Here is a 27,898-nt window from a genome sequence, read left to right as displayed (position 1 = left end):
TAGTAAATAATGATGTAAGTTTTCAAAAAAATAATGATGTAATGTATTAGTGTTAACTGTTAACTGCGGTAAGAGGAGACCCGCCTGAATTAAATATTAGTTAACTTTTTTTTTATAGGAAAAATGACACTTTTTCCCACTGAGTTATATACTTATAGCACTTTTCTCCCCTCAATTATTCAAGTGGCTGTTTTTTCCCCCTAAAATGTTAAATGAACATATTTACCCTTAAAATAAATATTTTATTTATTTTTCTTCTCCAACAAATTATGACCATAATTTGGTTCAAACCAAATAAACACTATAGCAACCAAACCGAAATATTCCAATTACAATTTAGAATCGAAACTCGATATTTAGAGTTTATTAAAATCCCGGAACGGACGGTTCATGTTTCGAACTGAAAAAATAAAATACATTTATTGTTGAATTTAAACTATTTTTAAAATAAAAATAAAATTTTAAAATAAAAACGGTTCAAAATCGCGAATCGGGTTCGGAATCGCCAGTTCACGGTTCAGGATCCAATTTTTTTGATTCATAATTTTAATAAATTGAAATCCAAATATTGGGTTCTAGGTCTGAATCATATCCGGAAACTTTTAATTCGATTGCTATAGTGTCCGATTCAGTTCGAACCGAATCGTAGTCATCCCTACGTATACGCAATAATTTATTGAAGAAGTAAAATAAATAAAATGTTTATTTTAAGGGTATAAATGTCAATTTAATATATTAGGGAAAAAAATAACCACTTTTAGAATAATTGAAGGGGCTAATGTGCTTACCTAAATAATTGAGGGGGAAAAAGTGCTATAAGTATATAACTCAGGGAGAAAAAATGTCATTTTCTATTTTTTGAAAATAGTCAAACATACTATACTTTTTATATTATAGCAAAGATGTAATCAAATACCCCTTATTTAATAATGTGTATATATTTTATTTTGTGCAATTAAAGTTATGATTTTTTTTATTTTTTTTTTTGTTAATGCTTTGAAGTTTTAATATTCAGCTTTATTAAAAAAAAAAAAAAGAGAGAGAGAGAAGGAAAATACAGTGAATGAAGAAAGTGAGGAGGAGAAGACGTTGTATGATCGATGAATTTATAGATTTCGGCGGGTCAATCTCCATGATGATGGTTTCCGTCTCTCCGATTTGATTGTTTTTTCTGAACATTTTATAATTTTGTTTCCAGCTGTCGGAATTCGAATTCTCTATTAGGAGTAGATAATGCGGAGCACTTCATTTTGGGTTTGATTTGTAATTTTTTTTCTCTATTTTCTCAAATTTTAGATGGGATTCAATGATTGCCCAGAAAATGGGAAGCATGGAGGTTCCTTGAGTGCTTTGATTTATTCGGTCTGTTATTTGTTTCCGCGTCAGCACAGCTGGATTTTCCCCAGAAATAGGGGTTCGCTCCATATTTAAATCTGTTTTTAAGGTCTGGTTTTCCGATTTTTAGATGCTGTGCAATTTGGAATCATTTTATCAATTCTGCTTGAATTAGGAATTTTTTTAATTTTTGGTAAATAAGGAAGGGGGTGCAGCTAGAGGTTTCCCGGATCGGATTGATAAGGAATTCTGAGTTAGGTTGCTATTTGCGTGGTGATTTCGACAATGTAGTTTGGGCTTTACGTTTTGATTGAGAATTCAGCAATCAGAATAGTAGAGGATTGATGGTGAGCCACTGTTTGATGGGCGTTGATTGGTAGCATTTCAGTTTAGGCATGGGAACAAGGAGCTTTGTTTAGGATTGATTTAAGAATTCGTAGGTTTTGTTTGTCCCAAGTGATACTTCCAGCTTCTTGCATCTGAGAATTCCATTTTTACAGAATTTGTATAGGCATGTAAGTAGATAACAAATGAGTGAAGTACAATGAGCGGGAGGCTAGGTTTCTCGTGTAGATGGATGCCTCGGATAGGACGCTGCCTGATCTGGTTGGGTTACTGAAAGCATGGATCCCTTGGCGGTCAGAACCTGCTAATGTGTCAAGGGACTTTTGGATGCCTGATCAGAGCTGTAGAGTATGTTATGAATGCGATTCCCAGTTCACATTGTTTAATCGTAGGCACCACTGTCGACTCTGTGGACGAGTTTTCTGTGCCAAGTGCACGTCTAATTGGGTTCCTGCACCATCCACTGATCCAAGCAATCCCCGAGAAGAACGGGAAAAAGTCAGGGCTTGTAATTATTGTTTTATGCAATGGGAGCAGGCTTTAGTTGCAGCTGTTGATAATGGGATTCAGTTTGTTGACCTGGATTCTGGTCCTTACACTTCTGCAACCAGTTTTACTAGCTTTAAATCTGATGGAAACTGCGATACTTCTAGCAATACATCAATGCCGCACTCCATGGCTGGACTTAGCTCACATCAGTCACCAATGACAGAATTGTCTAAAGACAGGGAGGGTGTTGTCACAGCCAGAGGGAATTCTGATCACGATGCTGCTGACATGGGAATTTGCAATTACTCTCCAACCCCATCTGCAGTTTGTACAACAAGGTATTTCATGTTACTTCTTCTGTGATCATGTTGTGTTTGACTAGTTTTTTTCTTTCATAAACATTCATCCTGAAGTTGCCAGCATCTATCACTTCATTTTGAGTATATTCTGGCCCATTATTCCAGCAACTTGAGGCCAGCATATCCTTAAATATTTTTGTTGTGTTAATAAACATAGGATTTGAGCAAGGATCACGTTCACCTCTGTGGTTGTGCGAATATCTTAGGGTGCTTAGGGATTTGATTACCTCTTCTAGTTCATACAGTACTCCTGTTTTGATATTCTAGAATTTCTGTTGATTCTCTACTCACTATTAACTTTGACAATCTAACATACTGGAGACCCTGTGAATTATATAAACTTTTTTTTTTTTTGGGTAGGAGAGTACCTACTTAATAAGAAATAGGGTGTAGAAGGAAAGCATATTTATTTATTTATTTATATATATAGGGGAGGGTTCATGTGAGAATACCTCCCCTGTAAAAAGTGAGAACTTATCCTAACCCGGGAGCCTATTCTACATGAACCCTCCCATACACACACACACACACGCACACACGCACACACATATAGGGGATGGTTTAGGTGGGAACACCTTCCCTTGTAAAAACTGAGGACTTATCCTAACTCTTCATTTTGACAAATCAATGGTTGTGTACTTGTATTTTTACCATAACTAACTTGGGGCAAAACTGTAATTCATTAAATTTAGAATTAATACACTGACAATTTCTTTTTAATTTTAAAAAAGATTAAATTAATCCAAAAACATGGTTCACAAGATCAACATAAATACAAGGCCTAGATAAATCCTCACTTTTTTATAGGAGGGGAGTGTTCTCATTTGAACCTCTCTCTCTCTCTCTCTATATATATATATATATATATATATATATATATATATATATATATAGATAGATAGATAGATAGATAGATAGATAGATAGATAGATAGGGGGTTTAAATGAGAACAAGGTCCTCTTGTAAAAAGTGATGACTGATAACAACTGCCCTTCAGGGTTCTACGGTTGAGGGATTTAGTAAAAAAAAAACACTGGGTAAATTTTACAATTATTGCAAACTTGAAGTTTGCAATGTTTCTAAAACTGACCTCACCCCTTTTTTCCCTATTTTTCAGCGACACTCAACCGTTGATCTCCCCAAATGAATGGATCATATCAATCCTTACTTTTTATCTGGGAGTTTGTTCTCAGCCAAACCCTCCCATATTTGTTTATTTATCTTTGCCTTATATTTGTGTTAAGAGTTATATCTCTTTTGAGCAAAAGTGATTTTTCAAGTGTTGTATGCTATCAATAACTTCATGATCATTTAGTTGTTTCTTATAGACTTTTTGAAATTCAGGAGTGAAGAAGAAGAATATGATGCTTACCAGTTAGATTCCGAAAGAAAACATTTACCTCAGGTTAATGATTACTATGGTCACATTCAGTTCAATGATATTCATGAGGACTTTGGATTAGGTGAAGTTCATATGGATGGAGAAGCTATTGATACAAAGAGTGTGGGCAGCTTTTATGTACATAATTGTATTGACTCCCAGACTTCTGAAGAGGTCCAGAAATTTGTGAAAAAGGAAGGTGAACCTGATATCAGTGATGAATGTGAAGCATCTTCATCTCTGTATGCGGCAGAAAGTGTCAGTGCTGAACCTGTGGATTTTGAGAACAATGGGGTTATCTGGATCCCCCCTGAACCTGAAGATGAAGAAGATGAAAGGGAAGCCCTCCTGTTCGATGATGATGATGATGGGGATGCTGCTGGAGAGTGGGGAAATCTTCATGCTTCGAGCAGTTTTGGAAGTGGGGAGTACAGAAGCAAGGATAAATCAAATGAGGAGCATAAGAAAGTCATGAAGAATGTGGTTGATGGGCACTTCAGGGCCTTAATAGCTCAACTTATGCAGGTTGAGAATCTTCCTATGGACGAGGAAGATGAAAGAGACACTTGGTTGGAGATAATTACATCCCTATCATGGGAGGCTGCTACTTTGTTAAAGCCTGATACAAGTGAGGGTGGGGGAATGGACCCTGGTGGATATGTAAAGGTTAAATGTGTTGCTTCTGGACGCCGTAGTGACTGGTAAATTCTATATAAGTATGCTGTACTGTTTTGTGCATAATGTGGTTTTGCTTAGGACAAGGTGTAATATAGAGCAGTAGAGGTTTTAAGATTTGATGACAGTATGTCTTCAAATCAATCATACATAAGAAGCCTTATTGTGCTGCTAAGCTAGGGCTCTCAAATAGGAATACAAAACTTTAATCAAAGGTTCATCCAATGGTCTAAAACTCTAAAAGCTTGCCTTTCTGAGATCTGTGGGAGGCTCAACCTGATATATGATTAAAGTAGAAGATTTTATACTTAGGCATGAGTCTCACCTATTAAGTTTTTGCATCATTTATTGTTGGATGCTACAGTACTCTTTGTAGCAGCCATTTAGTGTCAACTCTTGGAATACCTTAAGAAAGGGGCATTATATGGGATCAAGTATTTAAAAATTACATGACACTATTGTGGAATTTGGAGGTCATTAGAAATGCTAGAAGTTATCAACTCCTTGAAATGTATTTTGCTAAAGTGGTTTGTATCCAGTCGAGATGCAGACAAACTATTACTAATCACAAGCAATATGCATGTACAATAATGATAAAATTATGTTTTTAATTCTGATGTTTAGTTCTGAATTTACAACGTAAGTGCTGCTTCTTAAATCCATTTAAGTATCTTATGAGGCATAACCTGTACATCTACTCATATTTATACAGCTTTGTTTTACTTGTGACACATATTCTTAAATAGGCATTGTGCATTAGTTCAGACACATTCACTTATCATTCTTTTCCTTTCCTCCTTTAATAGTTCGGTGGTCAAAGGAATTGTTTGTAAGAAAAATGTGGCTCATCGGCGAATGACATCAAAAATAGAGAAACCTCGCATATTGATCCTTGGAGGGGCTCTTGAATACCAACGGGTGGCTAATGCCTTGTCAAGTTTTGATACTCTGTTGCAGCAGGTTGTGGTTATGAATGCTTTAATCCTATTAATTGGTGTGGATGTGAAAACCTTCTTTTAACCTATTGTTTTCTCCGATGAGCATATAGGATTAATCATCTTGATCTTTTGGGCTTGTGAATTTATATGGAAATCTAGGAAATGGATCATCTCAAGATGGCTGTTGCAAGGATTGATGCGCATCAACCCGATGTTCTTTTGGTGGAGAAAACTGTTTCCCGCCATGCACAAGATTACCTTTTGGCGAAGGACATATCAGTAGTTTTGAATATCAAAAGGCCACTTTTGGAGCGTATAGCCCGTTGTACTGGTGGTCAAATAGTACCGTCAATTGATCATCTGTCATCACAAAAATTGGGACACTGTGACATGTTCCATGTTGATAAGTTTGTAGAAGAGCATGGTACAGCAGGGCAGAGTGGAAAGAAGTTGGCGAAGACACTGATGTACTTTGAAGGTTGTCCAAAGCCGCTGGGTTGCACTGTAAGTATTTGCAATCATTAGATAAAGAGGTGTTGCATTCATAGTAATCTTACAATTATTTGCTGAGATATATAGATATGCCAAACACCATGATGAGGTAGTAGTATTTGACATAATCTGGAAATATAGATACGCCATTAATTTTCTGAAGTTTGATGGGTGACCATTCATGAGAGAATCTACTCAGACTAACTACCATGGTGGTCACTTTCAATTTTTATATGACAGAGATGCGTCACAACATTGCATTTAATGTGCTATGCTTTTCCATGACCTTTAAATGTTTTGTCTTTTAATGGGTTTTCTTGATGGTTTGGCTCAGTTACTACTTCGAGGTGCCAATGGGGATGAGTTGAAGAAAGTGAAACACGTGTTGCAGTATTCAGTTTTTGCAGCTTACCACTTGGCGCTGGAAACATCTTTTCTTGCTGATGAGGGAGCGTCCCTCCCAGAACTTCCTTTGAATTCACCAATAACCGTGGCACTTCCAGATAAACCATCACCTATTGATAGATCCATCTCAATGATCCCTGGGTTCACTCCCCCTGGGGCAAGTGAAAAGACTCAGGGATCTCCACCTTGTGGTCCACAGAGGTCATACAGTGTTCCTACTGAGAATCTGTTCAAGGATTTTGCTACACATTATACTGCAATTGGCACTGATTGCGTAAAGTCCTCCATTGCATCTCAGCAGGGCATCTCAAACCCTTCCTCAAATGACTCCTTTCTCTCCTATGTACCTGTGGACAGAAGTGCAGCATCATCCAAGGAAGAACCTTTTGGATCAAAAAATGTTTCTGATTGTCCAAGAGACGATCTTACATGTAATGGTTTTAGAACTTCAGATGCATTGGAAGTGGGAGGTGTGGCTGAGAATGTGCCTACTTGCTTCATAGTGGACACAAACCAAAGTGTTTCAAATTCAGTTAAGGAACCAGCTTCTTCAATGGAAGAGTTTCCTCCTTCCCCATCTGACCATCAGAGCATTTTAGTTTCCTTATCATCCCGTTGTGTGTGGAAAGGGACTGTCTGTGAACGGTCTCATCTCTTTCGGATCAAATACTATGGGAACTTTGATAAACCTTTGGGTCGCTTTCTACGAGATCATTTGTTTGATCAAGTAATCTCTTTCTCCTCCCCAATACTTTTTCCTATCAAAACATGGTCCTTTTTCTGTTTGTCTATTTCTTGATAGGGTCCATCTAGCTGTTTAAACTAATATGGCTTTGACCTTTTGACAGAGTTACATATGCCGTTCATGTGAGATGCCATCCGAAGCACATGTTCACTGTTATACCCATCGTCAGGGTACCCTCACCATTTCTGTTAAGAAGCTGCCAGAATTTCTTTTACCTGGCGAAAAGGAAGGGAAAATCTGGATGTGGCACAGGTGCCTTAAGTGTCCACGAATGAATGGCTTCCCCCCTGCAACCCGAAGAGTGATAATGTCTGATGCTGCTTGGGGTTTATCTTTTGGAAAGTTTTTGGAGCTCAGTTTTTCAAACCATGCAGCTGCTAGCAGAGTAGCAAGCTGTGGCCATTCTTTACATAGAGACTGCCTTCGCTTTTATGGGTATGGTCTTCTCTAGTTTCTTCTGAACAGTGAAAATAATCTGTGTTCCAAGCATTTGTGAATCTTTTCTTATGTACTTGAATTTGTTCCCTGATAACTGGTGTCCTATAGATAGGTTTCATTACCAAACTATGATAATACAGTCTGTCTACAAGTCATAGGAATACAGAAGTAAAAAGACTCATTCATTGTTGAATGTTTATTAAAGTTGATCATTCAATGAATTATGCAGGTTTGGAAAAATGGTTGCTTGCTTTCGCTATGCTTCTATTAATGTTCTTTCAGTGTACCTTCCTCCACCAAAGCTGGATTTCAATTATGAGAATCAGGATTGGATACAACAAGAAGTGAATGAGGTGGGAAGAATGTGACTTTAGATTTTCTTGAGCATGTTCTGTGGTTAACTTTATCATAGTATGTACTGGGGAGATAGGTTACAATTCAACAGCTGCTGTGTAGTGGCTGATCCTACTTGATGTAACTTCTGCCGGCACAATAATTAGGACATAGAAAGCATATCTACTTTCACCCTGCGGTGAAGTTTTCCCTCACTAACCTTGCATCTCATCTCTTTGTTAAATTAATGTAGAATATAAACTATTCAGGTCAAAAATCGGGCTGAGCTCTTGTTCTCTGAAGTTCAGAATGCGCTCAGTAACTTGGAAGAGCAAAAATCTAGTGTTCTGCTTAACAGTGGTGTTAAATTACCAGAAGCTAGGCACCAAATGGCAGATTTGGAGGAGATGCTGCAGAAGGAGAAAGCAGAATTTGAGGTACAGGTTTTACTTGCTAATGCTGAAGTTTTCTTTCTCAAATTTCTGTACTATGTTATTGAATGAACTAATCAAGACAGCTTTTTATGGAACTGAGATCCTTACTCATAGATTTAGAATCATTAATGTTAAGTGTATACAGTGAAAATTTGTCAATAATAGTAATTGTATTCATGTCATGTTCCCAATGACTTTATACCCAAGTAATGTTTCCCTTTTTTACCCTGTACCTTTCCATTTATGCATTGAGGGTGCTCCTGATGAGGTATGAAAAACTAGAGTGCAGTGATGAAAATATTTAGTGTATTTACGTATCAGTCCTAGTGATGTTATTTATGGGAGTCCTGGGTTCTAATGGTTTTGTTTGGTAGCAGGAATCACTCCAGAAGATTTTAAATAAGGAAGCTAAAAAAGGGCAACCTATAGTTGATATTTTTGAGATTAATCGACTGAGGAGACAACTGCTTTTCCAATCTTATATGTGGGACCACCGTCTGGTATATGCTGCTGCTAGCTTAGATAATCAGAGTCCTGATGATGCAGACATCTCTACTTCAGATGTAGATAAGTACACTGATTCTGATATCCCTGTTGATTCAAGCAAAGATCTGTTTAATTCTAATCCTGTGTCACTGAATGAAAAGCCCAATGACAGCTGTGAAGAAGAAGGGGTTAGTGGTAGCAACATATATCAGACCAATGCCATCATGGAAGGAGGTGATGCAGATATTAATTCGAAGCGTGTAATTCAAAATCCATCGAGTTTTTCCTTTATAATGAACAACACCGATTCTCTAGAATCCAATGTAGTCCTTGCTAGAGCCCATTCTGATGTGTTCCCAATTATAGAGAACTTGTCGGACACTCTTGATGCAGCTTGGACAGGTGAAAGTCATTCTGACCTGGCTAGAGTAGATTCTTTAATTTATAGAGTTCCAGAAAAGCTGGATGTTGAGGACAGTGGAGAGGAGCATAGTGGATCTAAATTGTCACAGTCTCCCTTGTTCTCCTCCAAGGGCGTAGAAAATATGGAAGATTCTATGAGCTGGTTAGGAATGCCATTTATAAGCTTCTACCGGTCTTTGAACAAGAACTTTTTGGGTGGTTCTCAAAAACTGGATACACTTTGTGAGTATAATCCTGTCTATATTTCATCATTCCGAGAGTCAGATGCCCAAGGTGGAGCTAGGTTGCTCTTGCCTATAGGTGTTAATGATACAGTTATACCAGTGTATGATGATGAGCCTGCCAGTCTTATATCTTATGCACTGATTTCACCTGATTATCTTCTCCAAGTGTCTGATGAGGTTGACAGACCAAAAGAATCTGCAGACCCTACCTTTTCCCTGCAGTCCTTTGATTCGGGAAATATCCTGTCCCTTCAATCAATGGAGGAAATTGCATTAGAATCCTGGAAGAGTCTTGGATCTGATTATGAGAGTTTCTTGTCCTCTAATGGATCTCGTTGCGTGGATCCACTCTCATACATGAAGGCAATCCATGCCAGAGTCTCTTTTGCAGATGATGGATCACAAGGGAAAGCAAAATATACAGTAACTTGTTACTATGCAAAGCGCTTTGAAGCTTTGAGGAGGATATGTTGCCCATCCGAGATAGACTTTGTAAGATCTCTTAGCCGTTGTAAGAAGTGGGGAGCTCAAGGAGGAAAGAGCAATGTCTTCTTTGCAAAGACCTTGGATGATCGATTTATTCTTAAACAAGTTACGAAGACAGAACTGGAATCATTCATAAAATTTGCTCCCGGATATTTCAAGTATCTTACTGAGTCAGTAAGCTCTGGGAGTCCAACATGCTTGGCAAAGATTCTGGGAATCTATCAGGTATCTTGACTGATTCTGCTACTTCAATGTTTCAATTCTTTTTTTGTCATTTAACAAGACATGTGAGCATGTCATAATACTAGCACATAATTCATGCAATTTTTTTTTTGGGGGGGTGACGAGGGAAACCCGCAGCCACTGCCCGAGGGTGTGCACTGGGTAAACTCCACCTTGTGATCCTAGCCGGCAAAGGACCACAAGGAGGTAAACCAGTCTAGGTTGTCCATAGCTGACCGACTCAAACCAAGAATGCTGAGATTCAAACTCGTGACCTTGTGGTTACACGTTTGTATCCTTAGCCTTCTTGGCTGGGGTTACCCCCTAATTCATGCAATTTTTGCATGCATGCAGTGCTTGCTGCTCTGGATAATGTTTGAGCATTAGATATCTTTTCATGGATAGATGAATTTATATTTATACATGAATAGTAAAATTAGTTGCATATTTTGACTTTGAAGACAATGTTGAATGCGTGATCTTTGAATATCTATGTTTTCAACCGAGACTTTAGACAATCTGAAGCTTCAACATCTTTCTGTTGGTTTATTTGAAAGGTTACATCAAAGCATCTTAAAGGAGGGAAGGAAACTAAGATGGATGTTCTGGTCATGGAGAATCTTTTATTCGGCAGAAACCTTGCACGGTTATATGACCTTAAAGGATCTTCCAGGTCTCGCTATAATGCAGATAGTAGTGGAAGTAATAAGGTGTTGCTCGACCAGAACTTGATTGAATCAATGCCAACCTGTCCTATTTTTGTTGGAAATAAAGCCAAAAGACTGTTGGAGAGAGCTGTCTGGAACGACACCGCTTTTCTTGCAGTAAGTTAACAGTTTTTTTGTGATCAGATCAATGTGTTTTGAATAACTATTCAAATATTTGTTCATTTGCTCTTTTTTCTTTTTCTTTTTTTTTTTTTTTTTTTTTGGGTGAGGAGCTCTTTTCGTAACAACATTTACACTAAGCTCAGTAGTTTCTTGCAGTCAATTGATGTAATGGATTACTCTCTCCTGGTTGGGGTTGATGAAGAGAAGCATGAACTGGTTCTCGGGATTATTGACTTCATGAGACAGTATACATGGGACAAGCATCTAGAGACGTGGGTTAAGGCGTCACGCATCCTAGGTGGACCCAAGAACGCTTCGCCGACTGTAATCTCACCAAAACAGTATAAAAAGCGGTTCAGAAAAGCAATGACGACATATTTTCTGATGATCCCAGATCAATGGTGGCCTCAGACCATCACCCCCGGTAAATCTCAGACTGATGTGCCTGAGGAGAACACACACAATACTGCTACCTCTGTGTCGTAATATTTTATATCTTTTTGTATGTATAATCAAGCAAATTCAGCATTCATCTACATAGGTTCCCAAATATCTTCCTCTGCCAAGTTTTCTTATTGTGAGGGCTAGTTCTGCACTCTTGTTTGTCTTCTCCTCAGGGGGGAAGAATACACTCCAGGAAGGATCTGTCTCTTTCCTACAGATGTAGGATAAGTTTTCTAAGTACATACATACATACATATATATATATATATATATATATATATATATATATTCATCCCTCTATTATTTTTTTGTCCAGAAGAACTAAATATGTACATGAACATCAATCTTCAGTGGCATTTATTTTACATCTTGTACAAAGTAGAAGAGAAGAGAAGAGAAAATAGAGATGTAATCATAAACTATGAGAATCAAAGAAGCCATTGGTGTTGTTTTTTGCCTGTGATCCAAAATGGAAGTTTTCATTCACAAGTCTGTTTTGCCCAATAAGCCCTTTGTTTCCAATGGTTATTACATTTCAGCACCATCAATGACTTGAAGCCAGCATCTTTGCAGAAGATCAATGATCTCCGATTCCCTACATAACAGCAGTAAGATCGCCACGGAGTTCTGATATCAAATTTAAAGATGATTAAGCTCGGTAAGTATCATGTTACCTGGAATTACAGGAAAACTTAGAAAATTGCTGGCAAAATCTAGGCCCTTCGTCGTACCCTTCACATGTTATCTCCCCATTCTCATCTCTGTAACAAACAATACCCTTTGATTTGTCCTCAAAAACCTGTTTGAGAGATCAACCAAACATGGGTGAAAATGAACACATACCATGAATCTAGGTTGTTAAAGAAACCTTTAGAAGGAAAACCTTAATCTTGTTCTCAGATGATGATGATGATTCTTGCATAGACATATTATTGCTTGAAACATGACTGCCTGATCTCACCAAAACTCTGTTAGCAGCTGGCTTTCCCCTTCTGGTTGGAGCAGATTTGCAGATTGCCACAACAGTTGATGAAACACAGCATGGAACAGCAGCCATTGATCCTCAATCTGTACTACCTTAAACAGGGCAGAATGAGAAGAGAATGTAGTCTTTTCTTGTACTCTGTATGATGAGTTTTCTGTCAAGGTAAGGTGAAGAATGATGAATTTCAAGGGAAGTGGAGCTCACCCTTGATGAATGTCTTGTCAAAAATGCATTATTTTTTTGCTACAAATATGTTTTTGGTGGGGTCCATCCAGCTTATCTACCAACTGTTGTTGAGTCAGCTGGCTGTTTGTTTGCATTCTGGGGTTTGGTCATTTGAGTAGGGAAATTAGTATGTGTACTCCTAAGTTCTATTCCCAAATTTTATTCTATTTTTAAATGTTTTATGTAGACATTTTTCTTGGAATTCACATAATGTAAATAGGCTATCATTGTTTGTCATGTCAATGAATAAAAGTGAGGGAGTAGAATTTGAGAATATATGTAGTGAAACTCTTTGAGTAGTGGGTCTGGTTGTATGAGAAGCGTTATGGCCTCTCATTTGTCACAATGGCAAATTTTACCGTGATTCATGAAGTAGGTATCATTTTAATTACACTTCAGTTTCATTTGACAATATTATTCTGTTTTTCAGTTTCATTTTCCACACACACTAGTTTCATTATAGCAATACCAAAGTATCATTTTAATTCTAGTACAGTTTCATTTAAAAATATATACATTATTGCATAAGCTCTATTTTTTAGTTTCATTTTCCACAGTCCACAGATACTAGTTTAATTATAGTAATGTTGAAGTATTATTTTAATTACGCTTCAGGTTCATTTGACAATATATGTTATTGTATGGCTTTGGCTTTTAGTTCTATTTTCTACAGAGTAGTTTTATTATAGTAGCACTAAAATATCATTTTAATTATACTACAGTTTCATTTAATAATATACGTTATTGAATGAGCTTTGTGCCTTTATTTTTTAATTTTATTTTCTACACATTAGTTTCACTTGACGATCATGACCCACACATCGATGTGTGGACCATGGTTCATTGTATAACAACTGTGTCACAATAATAAACAAATGGGGAGAAAAAAAGCAGTGATCATAATCATTTTAGGCATTTCCAACTTTATTTGGTGATAGGTAGTATTTAATAAAATCAGGTACCATCATGCTTTTTAAAGACTATATACGACAAATGGATGAATTGAACAAATTTTGAATGAGCAAAAAATGATTAAAGAAAATCTGGATGTTTTTTTAATTCACTAAAATTAGGTATAAATTATATTTTAAAAGAAGAGTTGAAATATGAATTATTTGGGTGATTGTCCTTTTCTTATTCAACATAAAATTTTAATACTCATAATTTAATAATTTAATTTAAATTTGAGTATTTATAAAATAATATATATGTGTGCGCACTATTGGTAATTTAAATAAAAATTGATGGTTAAAAATCAAACATATAGCCAATTTGATAGCAGTGTGAAAAGGATGATTTGCACAAATTGAAATAAAACCCGTCCTAATTATCACTCTTACCAAAAACTAAATAATTATACTCTAACGTATTATCAGGAAATGAACGTCACGAGGTAAATTCAAAAAAAGGTTTTTTTTTTTTTTTTTTTTTTTTTTTAAATACTCATGACTCTTTACCGGGTACGGAGTAATATATATTATATACTTTTTCAAATATTTTCAGTCCAAAAGAATCTAAGTCTCCACCATCGAAATTTGAACTTATGACCACCCATTTGCAATGGTAATCGGGGTGCCATCACATTACATTTTTCTTATATCCTATCATCACATATTCAAAGATTGAGTATGGTGTAGTGAGTAGTGACCTAGGAAATATCTGAGTTCGAATCTTCAACGGGAGGGGATCTCAACCTTAAGGTAAAAAGCAAACACTTAGAATCTGCGTCACTTTTCAAAATATTTTATAACTCTCACCTAGCTTTAGGTTTGTTGTTGTTAACTGAAGTTGTTACAAAGTAAAAAAACGCTCCGCATAAGTCGCGAACTCAGATCGTGATTCCGACAACGATCTCCGATCGTGGCAACCTCTCTTGGTTGTGACCTCCTAAAGCTCTAACCCTCAACAAACCTGAAAGGTAACTCATCAACAATAATCATTTCACATAGTGATCTCCTAATCAACTCTTAATCAAATACCCATATTCCCAACACCCCTTCACTATCCTCATAGTTGGTAAAAGTAAAACTAGGGACAAGGGAGAAGGTGAGAACTTAGTATCCTTAAAGTGAGAATTTTTTAGACAACTCAATATGTGATTTCTTAAAGAAGAAATCGCATGTTTTTAGACTCGCATGCAAACAATTCTGCACAATATAAGCACTTGACTTTGATAACGATTCACTCATTATTTTTTTTTTTTTCAAAGTGATCATATATATAGGGGATATGGTCTTAACATCTTCTTCTTCTCCTTCTTCTCCTTCTTCTTCTTCTACTTCTTCTTCTTTTTTTTTTTTTTTCTTTTTTTTCTTTTTTTTTTTTTTTGGAACAAATGAGGCAATAGTTGCTGAGATGTATTTTTCTCTACAGCTTGTGATTAGACATCATGTTCCACACTTGGCAGGGGAGGTTGACATCCAGACTCACCAATACTTTCCACTTATAAACGAAAATATTAGTGAATAGAAATCACTCAAGGCCTCAGGCAGACATGCAATAACACATAGTAACACAATTAGACACATAAATTGATAATCTCATTATCAGACAAAATCATAGAGAGATCCAGAATCAAACACGGGGACATTTCATCATGTATCTAGATTCCAAAATTAAATGCTTCATGTCTTCATTACTCATTAGTTCATTTAAGGGTCATATATCCATAAACTTTACAAAGAAATCCAGAATCATACACTTAAAAAAAATCATCATTTATCTGAATTTCATAACTTAGATTTAGAATTTAGTGACTTCCATCAAATCACCAATATCCTTAATAAATTCATAATCAGGGCCCATTTAATGATCATGATTATCAAACTGGAAAATGGAAATTTTACATAAAACATATGCAATCTTAAGGATCATTTAAGAGACATGCGAACTGAAAATTTCACAGTTAATATAACATAATCAAGAGTCATTTAAGGGACATGTAAACTAAAACTTCCAGTATATCATAAAAACCCTAGATTTGTATATTAAAAAAAAAAAAAAAAGAAGATTGTGGCAGTTTTTTGGCAGCTAGGGGCCTGCGCATGAATGGTCAGTATAGTGTGACAAAAGCCGAGACAGTATGTGTTCGTGAAGCTTTAAGCTGGTTGAAAGGAACAGGTATAGGAGACGTGGAGACAGACTCTCAGTTAGTTTATAATGCTTCCTTCAGACTCTTTTAATTCGTCTTTTAGTTTTATTATTGATGACGTGAAAGAAGTTGCATCCTTGATAAATGATGTTAACTTCTGTTTTGAGAAGCGATCTGCGAATCGGGCTGTCCATATTGTTGCTAGGGAGGCTGTTTCTATGTCTTGCAGGGAGTGGTTGGATAATCCTCCTTTGTTCCTTGTGGACTGCCTTTTATCTTATTTAATGAATTAAGTTATTTTCTTCAAAAAAAAAAAAAAAAAAAAAAAAAACAACTGAGACAAATCAGACAATCAGTATATCACATTATCATGAAAAAGTAAAAGTATAATATTAGGTTTTAAGAATTACTTCGTTTCTCCAAATAATCTCTACAGAACAAGGGCGTCAAGTTCCAACTTCCAAGTAGACCAAGCTTAGGGCTTTAACCACAAGTCATGGACTCACAGTTGATATAACACAATCAGGGCTTCCACTAGAGTGATGGAGTATGTGAGACACAGATTGGTAATAGAGAATTGAGAACTGAGAGAAGATTAGAATACTCAAAAGTCAAGATAGTAAAGACTAGAGACTGAGAGAGTGGGAGAATTACTAGTAGAGAGTTTAAGTCTATGAGACAAGAGAACAGAGAGATTGAGAGAACGAGAGAAATCATAGAACAAAGAACTGAATAAGACTCTGGAGTGAGTAGAGTTTTCTCGTTGCTTACATATATACTCTACCTACACGATGTCGTATAATATACAATCTATATATATCGGATATTCAGACGGGGCGAATGTATTAGTACCCCCAATCCGATTTTCATTACTCTCCATAAAAAAAGAGAGCGGTTGAGATAACCCGTGTCGGGTTCTGATTCAACTATGCGACAGATCGTCGGATTGCTCGAATTCTGCACAAATTCTAATTATTTGTGTGCTGAATGTAGTTATACAAAATAATGAATTTCTTTTTTTTTTTTTAAGAAAAATAATGAATTTCTAATACTCAAATAATATACTTTTTCGGAATACAATATATATTTTTAATTTTTTAATATAATAAAAATATATTATTTGTGTAATGCGCATTATTATGTGATAGTATAAAATAAATATTCGGAGTATATTTTTTCATTTTTCATTTTTTATTTTAAATTTTCTAGTTTTTCTTTTCGGGTAAGGAAGAAGAGGATTGTTCTTCCTACCTTAGCATTACTGCAGTAGGGTTTTGAAGATCCCATTGATCGAACCAAAAAATGTTTCTCACTAGGTAAAGGAAGAGAACTGCATTATTCTTCATTCTTCATCGTACTGATTATTGTTAATCCCTGTACTAATTTTTTCTTTAAAAAAAATAAAATTATTCTTTGTATGGAGTGAAGAACGGAATACGATAGAGGTGTCAACACCTTTTCTCCCGAAGGCCGTCTGTTCCAAGTTGAGTACGCTATTGAAGCTATCAAGGTATATTTGGTGTTTTCTGTGTAGCATTTCTCCCAATTGTTTTATTGAATGAAATCTACTCCGTAGTATCATTGAAGTATGGTTAAAATCGAGATTCTTATGGTTGGGTTTTAAATGTGTTGCAGCTCGGTTCAACGGCAATTGGGATAAAGACAAAGGAAGGAGTTGTTCTCGCTGTTGAGAAGCGCATCACTTCCCCACTACTGGTCTGGTTCTGAAATTCTTGTTATTTTAATGCTCAGATCATAATTATTATGGAGTTAGTAATGTTTGATAAGTTTAGCACTTAAGCTAGAGTCTTATAATGGTTAGTTACTTCTGAATTATAGCTTTATGGTCTGGATTGGTTTAAAGTTTGAGGTTGGAAGTACTTAAACTATGAATCAAATAAAAAATATATGTATGTATGGTTGTATCATTCATGCTATGATTTCATAACATTTTAGGAGCCAAGCAGTGTGGAGAAGATTATGGAAATTGATTCCCATATTGGGTGTGCAATGAGTGGATTAATTGCTGATGCACGGACACTTGTAGAACATGCTCGAGTTGAGACTCAGGTACCTATGAACTGCAGATAAAGGTTATTTGTAATTTTGCATTGTCTTGCTAGTCATTCACTGTGTTTTCATCATGTAATTCTGTAATTAGAATCATAGATTCTCCTACGGTGAACCTATGACTGTTGAGTCCACTACACAAGCTCTCTGTGATTTGGCCCTGAGATTTGGCGAGGGTGATGAAGAATCAATGGTTAGCTGCACTTTCTTTCCCTGGCTAAATATTCTTCGAATTTGTTAATCCAGTTTTGTCCAGACTATGTTTTTGTGTCTTCTCCCGTATTGATACTTGTGCTTCCTGTGTTTATTTTATTTGCTCGTTGAGTATAAACTTTTACTGAAACCAGAAGCAAGGTATTGCATAAACATACTCAATCGAAAATTATCTTTTGCTGTTAAATTATGCACCATCCCCCACCCCCAAAAAATCGAACATTACATTGTGTGAAATTTTTGTGAAGAAGAAAGACCTATGGTGGTGGTGGAGGTTTGCGCTCATTGTGTGAAATTATGTTGAAGAACTTGTGTCAAGATTTTGTTGATCGTATAGTCCTGTGTTGCCGTAGGGATATCACCATTATTGTTTATTGAATGTGGATTACAATGTTTGTATCCGAAGCTGCTACCGTATCCTTCTTTGTATAAATGTACACAAGGTTGTGAACCAACAAAAGTTAATGACACATCCTTGGTGCTATATTTAAACGTCATCTTCTTTTTGATAAGTAAAGCTTCTCACTAAAAGGAACCAAAAGGGGACACCGAAATATGCACAAGTTTAAAAACATCTTTAATGGATGAATTCTTTGGTTGATGCAGTCTAGGCCTTTTGGGGTTTCTCTTCTCATTGCTGGTCATGATGAGAACGGTCCAAGCTTGTAAGTATGCTCTTTCATATTTTAAATATTTCACTCTTTTATGCACCATAGGGGGAACATGACTTTATGGAACTTCTGACTTCTTTCATGGATTTTGTCTTTGTCCTTGTGTGTTAAAATACCTAGGGAAAAGGGTCAAATAGGCCCTTAAACTTTACACGAGGGAACAATTAGGCCCCTGAACTTTTAAAAGGTTCAATTAAACACTCCAACTTATAAAAATCAGGCAAATAAATCCTATTTACCGGTACCTAACAAGTTACATGTAAAATTATGATGATGTGGCCACCATTGACCATTGTATGCCATGTTGACCACCGTAAACTGCCACTGTTAAGGAAAAAAATGTGACCAAGGCGACCACTGGTCGCCCTCTTCTGCTTTTGGTCACCTTCTCCGATGGAAGGCAACTAGTTGGTCGGATTCTTCAAAGGCGGCAGTCACCGGTTCCTGGTGTTAGTCCCTAGAGTGTCGCCGGAACCCTAGTGACTTGCTATTACAAGTCGCTAACCAATTTTTGGGCTTCAACACACCAAAATGAGCTTAATTGTACCTTTTAAAAGTTCGGGGCCTAATTGACTTTTCAAATAAAGTTTAGGAGCCTATTTGACCCTTTCCCCAAATTCCTCATATAAGACACAATAAAAATATAGCATCCTCTATAGACATCAGAAAACATCCTTCTATCAGTCTATGCTGCTCCCATTGCCAGCTAGCCAATACTTCCTAATCTAAGAACTCTGGAGTCTCTTATCATGATGCTGATGTATTTTCAGATATTATACTGATCCGTCCGGTACATTCTGGCAATGCAATGCAAAAGCTATCGGTTCTGGTTCTGAAGGTGCCGACAGCTCTTTGCAGGAGCAGTACACTAAGGTAGGTTACCTGCTGGGTAGCTGTTTCTCAAACTATAACAATTATGATCTTGTTTAGATGCCAAACCAGAGGTATGTATTTGTTCTGTTTTCAGGAGCTCACTCTTAAAGAAGCTGAAACAATAGCACTATCCATCCTCAAGCAAGTTATGGAGGAAAAGGTAAACTTGACATTTCATTGCTTCTGTGTTTTTTCGCTTAAAATCAAACGCCTAACCCCTTCAATCTTCTCTTAATGCCAGGTGACTCCCAATAATGTCGATATTGCCAGGGTATCCCCAACTTATCATTTGTACCCCCCTTCCGAGGTGGAGGCTGTCATTAGCCGCCTGTAAGGAGAGAACTACATCCAGGAGCTTTGCACTTAATCCGGTTTTGTGTAATTGCAAACATTTGCATCTGTACTAGAATTGGATTTTTCCAAAAGTTTGTTTCGAGATTGTGCTCCATTAGTAGTTGAATGAAACTTCGGGGTGAACTTCTTTTAAGGTTGAGTTGATCCTTTTGACTTCATTATGTCTCACTTCCCAGTGGTTTATTTTGGGGATGTTTGGTAAATAGCTATTAGCTGGGTTTGAGTAGTTGATTGTAGAAAGATGTTTGGTAAATTAGCTGTTAACTGATAGATGTCTAGCTTATTACATGCAAAATGGTTTTTTCAAAAAAGTTAATCAAAAAAGTTGTTTTGAGCAGTTTTTTGAATTTTAGTATTTTAGAGCAATAAGCTGTTACAAAAAGTTAATTAATCAAACATTTATATTGAATGTTTAACCAAGTCAAAAAACTAATAGTCAAATAAATTAAAATTAGTTGGTAAATTAACTGTGTTACCGAATTGAGCATTCCTTTTTTCTTTTTGAAATATGATTGATTTTTATGATTTGAATATAATTGAAAAATGATATGTTTACCAAATGATGTCATTTGTATTAACCATATTCTTTAGTCTTTTTCTTTTCTTTTATAGTCATGAATTTCAAATGAAAATTAAATCTCTAGATGGTATCCATTATTTTGTACTAATCTTCATGAGTGGCCTTAAGTTTGAAATATGGTTGGATTTTTATGATTTGAATGCTAATACCATGTTGAAATGTATAATGTATGTTTAGACTTTCCCAACAAGTTATAGTATAAAGTTGATTATCATTAACTTGACATCTACTCAGTATTCTCACACACATTTAACATTCTTCCGGACCAACAAAACTTGCCACCTCTCATTCAAAACAGAATATATCACTTTCAAGGCTTCAAAACACGTCGTAATGATACAAGTATACAACAACAAAAGTATTATCCTGATGCGCTATCACTCTTATAGCCTTGCTTACAAACTTATGCAAAAAAAACAAACACTAGAGCGGTTCTCAAACTTGAAAGATTGGTAATGGTGAATCTACACTAATTTGGCAAGGCTCCAAAGACCCTATAACAGATTCTTTGGTGGCACAAGTTTATAAGGCAAGGTACTACCCTAAGGTAACGTTCTCTGGTTTTTGCTGGCGCAGTATTATGGCGGCTAAAGGATTAATTTGTAGTGGTGTGAGACGAAGGATTGGTAATAGTGAATCTACACTAATTTGGCAACATCCCTGAAGACCCTACAATACAAACTGAGATGCCCCTCAATTGGCATGTGCGAAAGTGGTGGGTTTGATTGATCAGTACACTGTTTGGTAGGATCAATCTATTTTATATTATATTTTTCTCCCTATTGATGTGCCTCGCATTTTGAAGATACCTATTTCCCCGACGTATGAAGACACTTGGTATTGGCATGGGGACCTAAGATGTTGCTATTTTATTAAAAATGGCTACAGGCTCATTGTTGAAAATTATATAAATATAAATAATGATGGTGCTTTTGATAAATGGCTCACCCTATATAAGCTAAAAATCTCCAAAATGGAAAATCTTCCTATGGAGAGCTATAAGTGATATCCTTCCCACTGCAAAAAACATGTTTATAAAGAGGGTATATGTTAATCCTATTTGTGCCATGTGTAGAATTCTTCATGAAGACACTATGCAAGTTCCATTTGGAATCAATCTAACCTTCCAATCCCAATCCCCAATATTGTAACAAATGTTTTTCATGATTGGTTTAGTGAAGTCTTGAATATTCTAGACACTAATGGAGTTATCTACGCAGCTGCAATTCTTTATCATATTTGGAGAGAAAGGAATGATGCGGTTTGGGATGCTTATCTTCCGATGCCGAGGAAACTTTTAGCCGCCGCTATGGCCACCTTGCACGCTTGGCGCAGGTACACTCGCCTGCCGTCTCTCTGCTACCTACCGCGAGCGCTGGGGCATCTGACATTGCTGTTGCTACTATGCCTCCCGATCCACCGCCGGCTGCAAACAATATTGCCCAGCTGCCGAAGATCTGCCACGTAGACGCCTGCCAGGTATCATCATGCGTCCAACATGGCCACAATGGGGGCGGTTCTTCTCGATGAAACAGGTGGATATATTTCAGCCTACAGTATTATGCTTCCAAATTGTTTCTCTCCGCTAATGGCCGAAGCATTTGCGTGTAAGGAGGCCTTGTCGTGGCTAAGGAATCATGGAGAACAGTCCGTAGAGCTATACACGGATTGTCAGACGCTTCAGTGTTATCTATCTTCCACGGCTAGTTTATTCCTAGATCAGATAATGTTTTAGCTCATACTTTAGCTTCTATTCCTATGTATGGGGACTCGGTCCCTCCTGACTCTATTTCAACTTATCTCTAATATATACCATGATAGTTCCTATCAAAAAAAACAAAAAATCATTATCTTGAGATAATCTTGGCAAGTTAATAAACAGCTTAAACATTATACATTTCAACATGGTATTAGCATACACAATTGCACGTTTTAATTCCTAAAAAATACTTCTTTCTGCCAATACTCATAACCACAAAGTTTAGACTTTCCCATAAAGTGATAGTATATAAACTATTAGTCTATTATAAAATGATAGTATAAAGTTGAATATCATTTTCTAAAACTTGCCATCTACTCAGTATTCTTACACATTTAACATTCCCCTGGACCAACAAAACTTGCGACCTCTCATTCAAAACAGAATATATCACTTTCAAGGCTTCAAAACGCGTCATAATGATACAAGTATACAACAACAAAAGTATTATCCTGATGCGCTATCGCTCTTACAGCCTTGCTTACAAACTTATGCAAAAAAAAAAAAAAAACCAAACACTAGAGTGGTTCTCAAACTTGAAACCAAGTTGCCACATTTTATTCGAAATCCTATGTGAACAAGTATGGAGTATACGAGACCAGTAACATTAGTCGCGGTACTGGTCCATGAATCTTTGATGGAACTCTGTAAGTCGAGAGACAATAGCTGGTATTTTATCCTCTTGGGGCAATATTGTGCACCTAAAATGCCAGGTCCCGGGGACCTATAAGAAAAGCACCATGAATGATCAGAACCAGACACTCGAAAAAATGACTAATCAGTTCTGTCGATAGGAAAAGTGTACCTGTCGAAAGCCAGAGCCTGGGACGACAACTACTCCAGTAGCGTTAAGTAGGCAGCGAGCATAGAATGCATCCGGAGCAGTCTTAGCTGCTTCTGCTGCCTTTATGGCTTTCTCAGGAAGACGAATACGAGGGAAAAGGTACATAGCTCCTTCTGCTTTGTTGCATGTGATTCCCTCCAGACTGTTTAAGGCATCTTCGAGTGTCTGTAAACAAAAACAAAATTAGGAATAAAGAACTATCGAATGTACAATCCATCCCCGCTAAGGAAATGGTATCATATACTCTGCATATTAATTCCAACATTTCTAAGTTCCTAGTCACATTTTCTCCCGTATTTTAAATAGTTGGACACATCAAAGTCATTTTCATGTTTACAGATTGTTTCAGCCAAAATCAAGTCATGTTCAGTATTCGAGCACAAATACAATGCAGAGTTCAAAACCAACTATTCAGGAAATATTTTCTCATATGCATCTTTCAATCTTTCAAACAGACCACAAAAGAGCACTTTTGATACAAAACAAATCAGAAATTCAGATACAGACAGGAAGTTCATAAAAGATTAAAAGTACAAATTAACCTTTGCACGCCTTGCCAAGGATGAGAGTATTGCATCTTTCTCAGCAGAAAAAGACTCGTAGGATTCATCTCCGACCTGTGTATATCAGTAGAACTTATGAACTGTCTATCTAATCATCAGATTAAAAGCAGGACTGTAATGGGTTGAGCATTGGATAAAACTGGTTCACCCATTTTTGAGATACCAGAGAGGATAAATTTAGATCTAATCCATTGATGCTGTTCATATTTTAATTTGCAACTGGAATTCAGATTAAACTTGCAGAGCAATTCAATATGCCTAATGGCTATCATCTAACTGTAATTATTATTTCCTGACATTTAATTTTCATTGAGTGGAAAAGAGGTTCATAGCAACCCCCGGGCTCCTACATCCAAACCTATTTTTACCAAACCACATTTAATTTAAACAAATACTCACTCTGTCCCATTTTATGTGTCCTACTTACTATTCATTGGTCAAACCAACTCTTTCTTCCTTGCTTATTTTCTATTTTTCTTTAGTATTTTTTTTACTATTTTAAAATTTGATTTTTTGTGTTTAATTGTACTTTTAGTGTAGTTTCTAAATATATAAATTTTGTATACTAATACTAAACTTAATATTATGAAAAATTAGATTAAAAATAACTTAAGTCAAGCCTCGTTAACCGAACCAGACACATAAAATGGGATGGAGGGAGTACAATACAGACCTTTGGGGGGCTCATGACGAGGCTGGCAAGAATCTGGCCAGAAATGTTAGAACATAGATTTACAGATGCAACTTTGTATATCTGTTCCCTTATCTCAGGACTAAAGCCAGTCACTTCCATGTAACCTCCTCGCTTTCCACATTCTCCATAGAAGCCTGAAAAGGAGAGGTAAACATAAATCGGATACATGAGTAAATAGGCCATTTATATTTGTACCTAATAATTAATAAAGCCAGGAGGAGGAATGGTGTACCTTTAGAGACAGACTGAAAAGATACCAAAGAAATATCCTTCTCTCCATAACCCATAGAACGGGCAACTTTCTTAAACGAGTGGAACTGTTTGTCGGGCACATAGACATTCTCTTGGTACACCTATCCAATTAACATTGTAAGGGCTTATGATAACAAATTCACACCAATAACTAAAAGAACAATAGGAAGAGACATGAAAAGAGAGAGAGAGAAACTCCAGAACAAATAAAATAGCCACTAGAGTGAAATCTATGCACCTCATCTGCCAGAAGTACAAGACCTTCTTTCTTGCAGAAATCCACAATTTCCTTTTGGTTAGCCTCAGCAAGAACCTGTAAGCGTAAATGACTGATCAGGCTATACTGGAATCGCAGACAAACAATTATATAAGTATAGGAATGCAATAGATGGATATCTGTCTTCTTTATTTCGCCTTCTCTATGTTCGCGGCCTACCTGCCCTGTTGGATTTCCCGGATTTATCACAACCAATGACCTGACTTTAATTCCCTTGGACTTGGCAGTTTCTAGCTGATTCTTAAGCTCTGAGATCTCAAGTCCCCATCCAGTTGCCTCGTCAAGGTAATAAGGAACCTGTAAACATCAAATAGAAACCCTCAACAAAAACTCACCAATTTGGCTGTATTCAAGGGTAAATGAAATATCTTCCAGTAGTAAGGTTAAGTTTAAAATGCATTTGACATAAATTCATTTTCAAATACAAAAGACTAACAAAAAACTTGAAATTATCAAATCTATCTAATTAGAGCTAGAACCTACAAGAGTGCCACCATGGAGAGCAATTGAAGCAGAGTAAAGTGGATACTGAGGGATGGGACAAAGAATTCCATCATTCTCTGAACTAATCAACAGCTGCATCATCATGTGAACCTGGATAAAATGTGGAGAAATACGTCACCCACTTAAGTTTGCCAGCTTTCTAAAAGGTACTAAACAAATAACTAGGAGACTAGTTTAAACATTTACCGCTGGGCTTGCACCATCAGTCAAGAAAATGTCATTTGGATTGGCAGGGAAACCATCACGAGCTTCTATACCAGAAGCAATTGTATCACGCAATCCTTTGATACCCTGAAGTCATATACAAAAGTTAAGTGATATATCTCAGATGAGTTACTCATCTGAAAATTAGAATAATCTCATTGAAGCAAATTTGACCTGACTATGGCTGTATGCACCAGTTGCTCTTCCTGGAATTTGATCAAGAATCTGGAAAGCTCGCTCTATGGAGTCCGCACTACAGAATGAAGAAACCAGTCATAAGATAATCATTTTAGGAGATTGTACCTCCACAGCAATGATCACATAAAACTCCAGATAGAAGTCATGGTTGTCTAAAATATTTAGCAGATTATTCTGAACTATCAAGCTCAAAGGAAAGAAGCTCAATCTCTTACCTGAACAGGCCTTGAGTTTCACTTTTATCCAAAATGGAAGGATGGTCACATAATGCAAGCACCTAGCATAAGAAAGTCTTTCATAAATGATTTCATGGAGGGAAATATTTCTTTTAAAAAAAAAATAAAAATTTAAAGCATAAGATAACTTGTGCTCACCTCCCTAAAGAAAGTAATTGGCTGCTGACCAAGGGATTGAGGGTTTCCAATATTGCAATAAATTATCTAAAAAAAATCAGAAGATAAATGAGTGCATAAGATATATTAGTAACTAAAGGATAAAAGTCAGAATACAAAACCTTCAACTTGAGAAACTAGAAAGAGATACAATTAAACCACACACTCTCTTGCTCTTTTGCAGTTTGGAAGTATTCCCAAGATATGCAACATATTGGTTGAAAACATACATAATCTAGATAAAAGCATGCATCTTTAAAGCTTTACTTGAAAAGAAACAATACCTCATCAAATGGGTGAGAACCTGGTTTTGCCTGTAACTCTTCTTGTATTTTCTGCCAAACAACATTACACAGGACCCTCAGATACGGAGAGATAGCAGAACAGCTTTCCAAATTTACACTCCACTTCTGTGAATGGTGTGCATATTTGTGTGTGCAAGTCAATGAATAAACTTGTTATGGCTAGTTAAACAAGATGCATAATTACCTGAGCAAGGTTGACAATTTCACCACGAACAGCATACTCGCATTTCAGAACCTAGACAAAGAACATCAATCAAGTAAATCAAATATCATAAATATCTCCAGAAACATCACAAGGCAGGTACCAGGTTCATGTTTTATAGTTCCACTAGGTTCACAGAAGCTCAAAATCCAGAGCTCAATGACAGAACCAAATCTAGCAATAACTAACAGAGTGTTGCCTTGTCAATTCAAATAATATAACTTTGTCAAAGAATTGAAAAACTAGTAATAGTTGAACATTAGCACAGGTAATCAGTAACATGTCATCCATGATCCATGGTTATACATCAGAACAGGAAATCATCAATTAAACAGAAAACATGAAGAATCAATAACATATCATAATATCATTTCCAAATTTAAGTAGGGAAAAAAATCTCTAGCTATCCAAACATTAATTAGACTAAACAATATCTCAAGAACACACAGTCAAACAATGAAACAGTTGAATCAACCACCCCCCCCCCCCCCCCCAAAAAAAAAAAAAAAAAAAAAAAACAACCTGAGATTGAAAAGGGGCGGTTTGGTTTTACCTTGGGATTGATGGATTGAAGAGTGAGGGGAGTGGACGAATAATCAGAACCCGCCATTGAATCGGAGGAAGGAGAGGGAAGGGGAGTCGTACTAGTACCGCTGAGGAAACGCAACGGAGACGAAGTGCGACGCGGAAACACGGAAGAAGGAGGATAAGAGACGGCTTGCGCAACAAGGTTTCTAGCTTTTTCGGCCACGAATCTCCGCATTGTGAAAATCTCCGTTCACCCCTTACCCAAATATAAAGACGTGGTGGGCAAGTAGCGTAGCCAACCCCTACAAACCTTTGACTCGCAGAACTTTCTGCCCAGCTGCCCAAGAAAGGTTTCAACTTTGAAATCAAAATTCAAAATTGTATAATATTCCAGATGGATTGTCTGATGCTCTTTCCGATGTCAGATACACGTGATCTGTGACGCTGTTTTCAATACCGATCTTCTCGACAGCGATGTTTTTCTGGTTAGCCCCTGGTTTGACGCCCTTTTTACTGTGGATTATCGTTGGATCAGCAACAATTACTGTACTTTTATACTCAACTTTTTCTTTGGGTTTTTGCTTTACTGAATCTTCTCTGACTTGCAAGATTGGCCGCTGGTTTATGCCC

At 36.6% G+C, this 27,898-nt stretch overlaps 4 protein-coding genes across 5 annotated transcripts; 2 read left to right on the top strand and 2 right to left on the bottom strand.

The window, feature by feature from the left end:
- Positions 1-999: 999 nt before the first annotated feature.
- On the top strand, positions 1,000-11,692 carry LOC109192515 (1-phosphatidylinositol-3-phosphate 5-kinase FAB1B-like). Of its 2 annotated transcripts, none has more exons than XM_019343192.1 (11): positions 1,000-2,507; positions 3,873-4,610; positions 5,391-5,544; positions 5,682-6,026; positions 6,349-7,146; positions 7,268-7,599; positions 7,832-7,955; positions 8,205-8,372; positions 8,747-10,213; positions 10,768-11,034; positions 11,187-11,459. In XM_019343192.1, exons 1-11 carry the CDS (start codon positions 1,909-1,911, stop codon positions 11,202-11,204), a joined length of 5,010 nt encoding a protein of 1,669 aa, XP_019198737.1. In that variant the 5' UTR covers positions 1,000-1,908; the 3' UTR covers positions 11,205-11,459. The 2 variants fall into 2 exon arrangements, with proteins under 2 accessions (XP_019198737.1, XP_019198736.1); XM_019343191.1 differs by having other exon boundaries at positions 1,004-2,507; positions 11,197-11,692.
- Positions 11,693-11,812: 120 nt separating this feature from the next.
- On the bottom strand, positions 11,813-12,796 carry LOC109192516. Its single transcript, XM_019343193.1, has 3 exons — positions 12,368-12,796; positions 12,159-12,283; positions 11,813-12,079 (listed from the first exon to the last, which is right to left on the bottom strand). The coding sequence occupies exons 1-3, from the start codon at positions 12,539-12,541 to the stop codon at positions 12,013-12,015; spliced, it is 366 nt and encodes a 121-aa protein (XP_019198738.1). The 5' UTR covers positions 12,542-12,796; the 3' UTR covers positions 11,813-12,012.
- Positions 12,797-16,971: 4,175 nt separating this feature from the next.
- LOC109192428 (proteasome subunit alpha type-5-like) lies at positions 16,972-20,127 on the top strand. Its single transcript, XM_019343065.1, has 9 exons — positions 16,972-17,101; positions 17,214-17,295; positions 17,421-17,501; positions 17,742-17,855; positions 17,947-18,048; positions 18,675-18,733; positions 19,510-19,612; positions 19,707-19,772; positions 19,854-20,127. Exons 1-9 carry the CDS (start codon positions 17,088-17,090, stop codon positions 19,944-19,946), a joined length of 714 nt encoding a protein of 237 aa, XP_019198610.1. The 5' UTR covers positions 16,972-17,087; the 3' UTR covers positions 19,947-20,127.
- Positions 20,128-22,654: 2,527 nt separating this feature from the next.
- Positions 22,655-27,898, bottom strand: LOC109192424 (alanine aminotransferase 2-like). The gene is made up of 15 exons (XM_019343062.1): positions 27,294-27,898; positions 26,723-26,773; positions 26,518-26,568; positions 26,216-26,281; positions 26,057-26,118; positions 25,818-25,896; positions 25,626-25,730; positions 25,419-25,529; positions 25,095-25,232; positions 24,897-24,971; positions 24,639-24,759; positions 24,386-24,540; positions 23,692-23,766; positions 23,111-23,314; positions 22,655-23,029 (listed from the first exon to the last, which is right to left on the bottom strand). The coding sequence occupies exons 1-15, from the start codon at positions 27,501-27,503 to the stop codon at positions 22,913-22,915; spliced, it is 1,620 nt and encodes a 539-aa protein (XP_019198607.1). The 5' UTR covers positions 27,504-27,898; the 3' UTR covers positions 22,655-22,912.

This window comes from Ipomoea nil, unplaced genomic scaffold (genome assembly GCF_001879475.1).
Source record: "Ipomoea nil cultivar Tokyo-kokei standard unplaced genomic scaffold, Asagao_1.1 scaffold1770, whole genome shotgun sequence".
In the NCBI taxonomy this organism is placed as follows: domain Eukaryota; kingdom Viridiplantae; phylum Streptophyta; class Magnoliopsida; order Solanales; family Convolvulaceae; genus Ipomoea; species Ipomoea nil.
The sequence above is the reverse complement of the archived record's forward strand: the minus strand, read 5'-3'. Positions and strand labels throughout refer to the sequence as shown.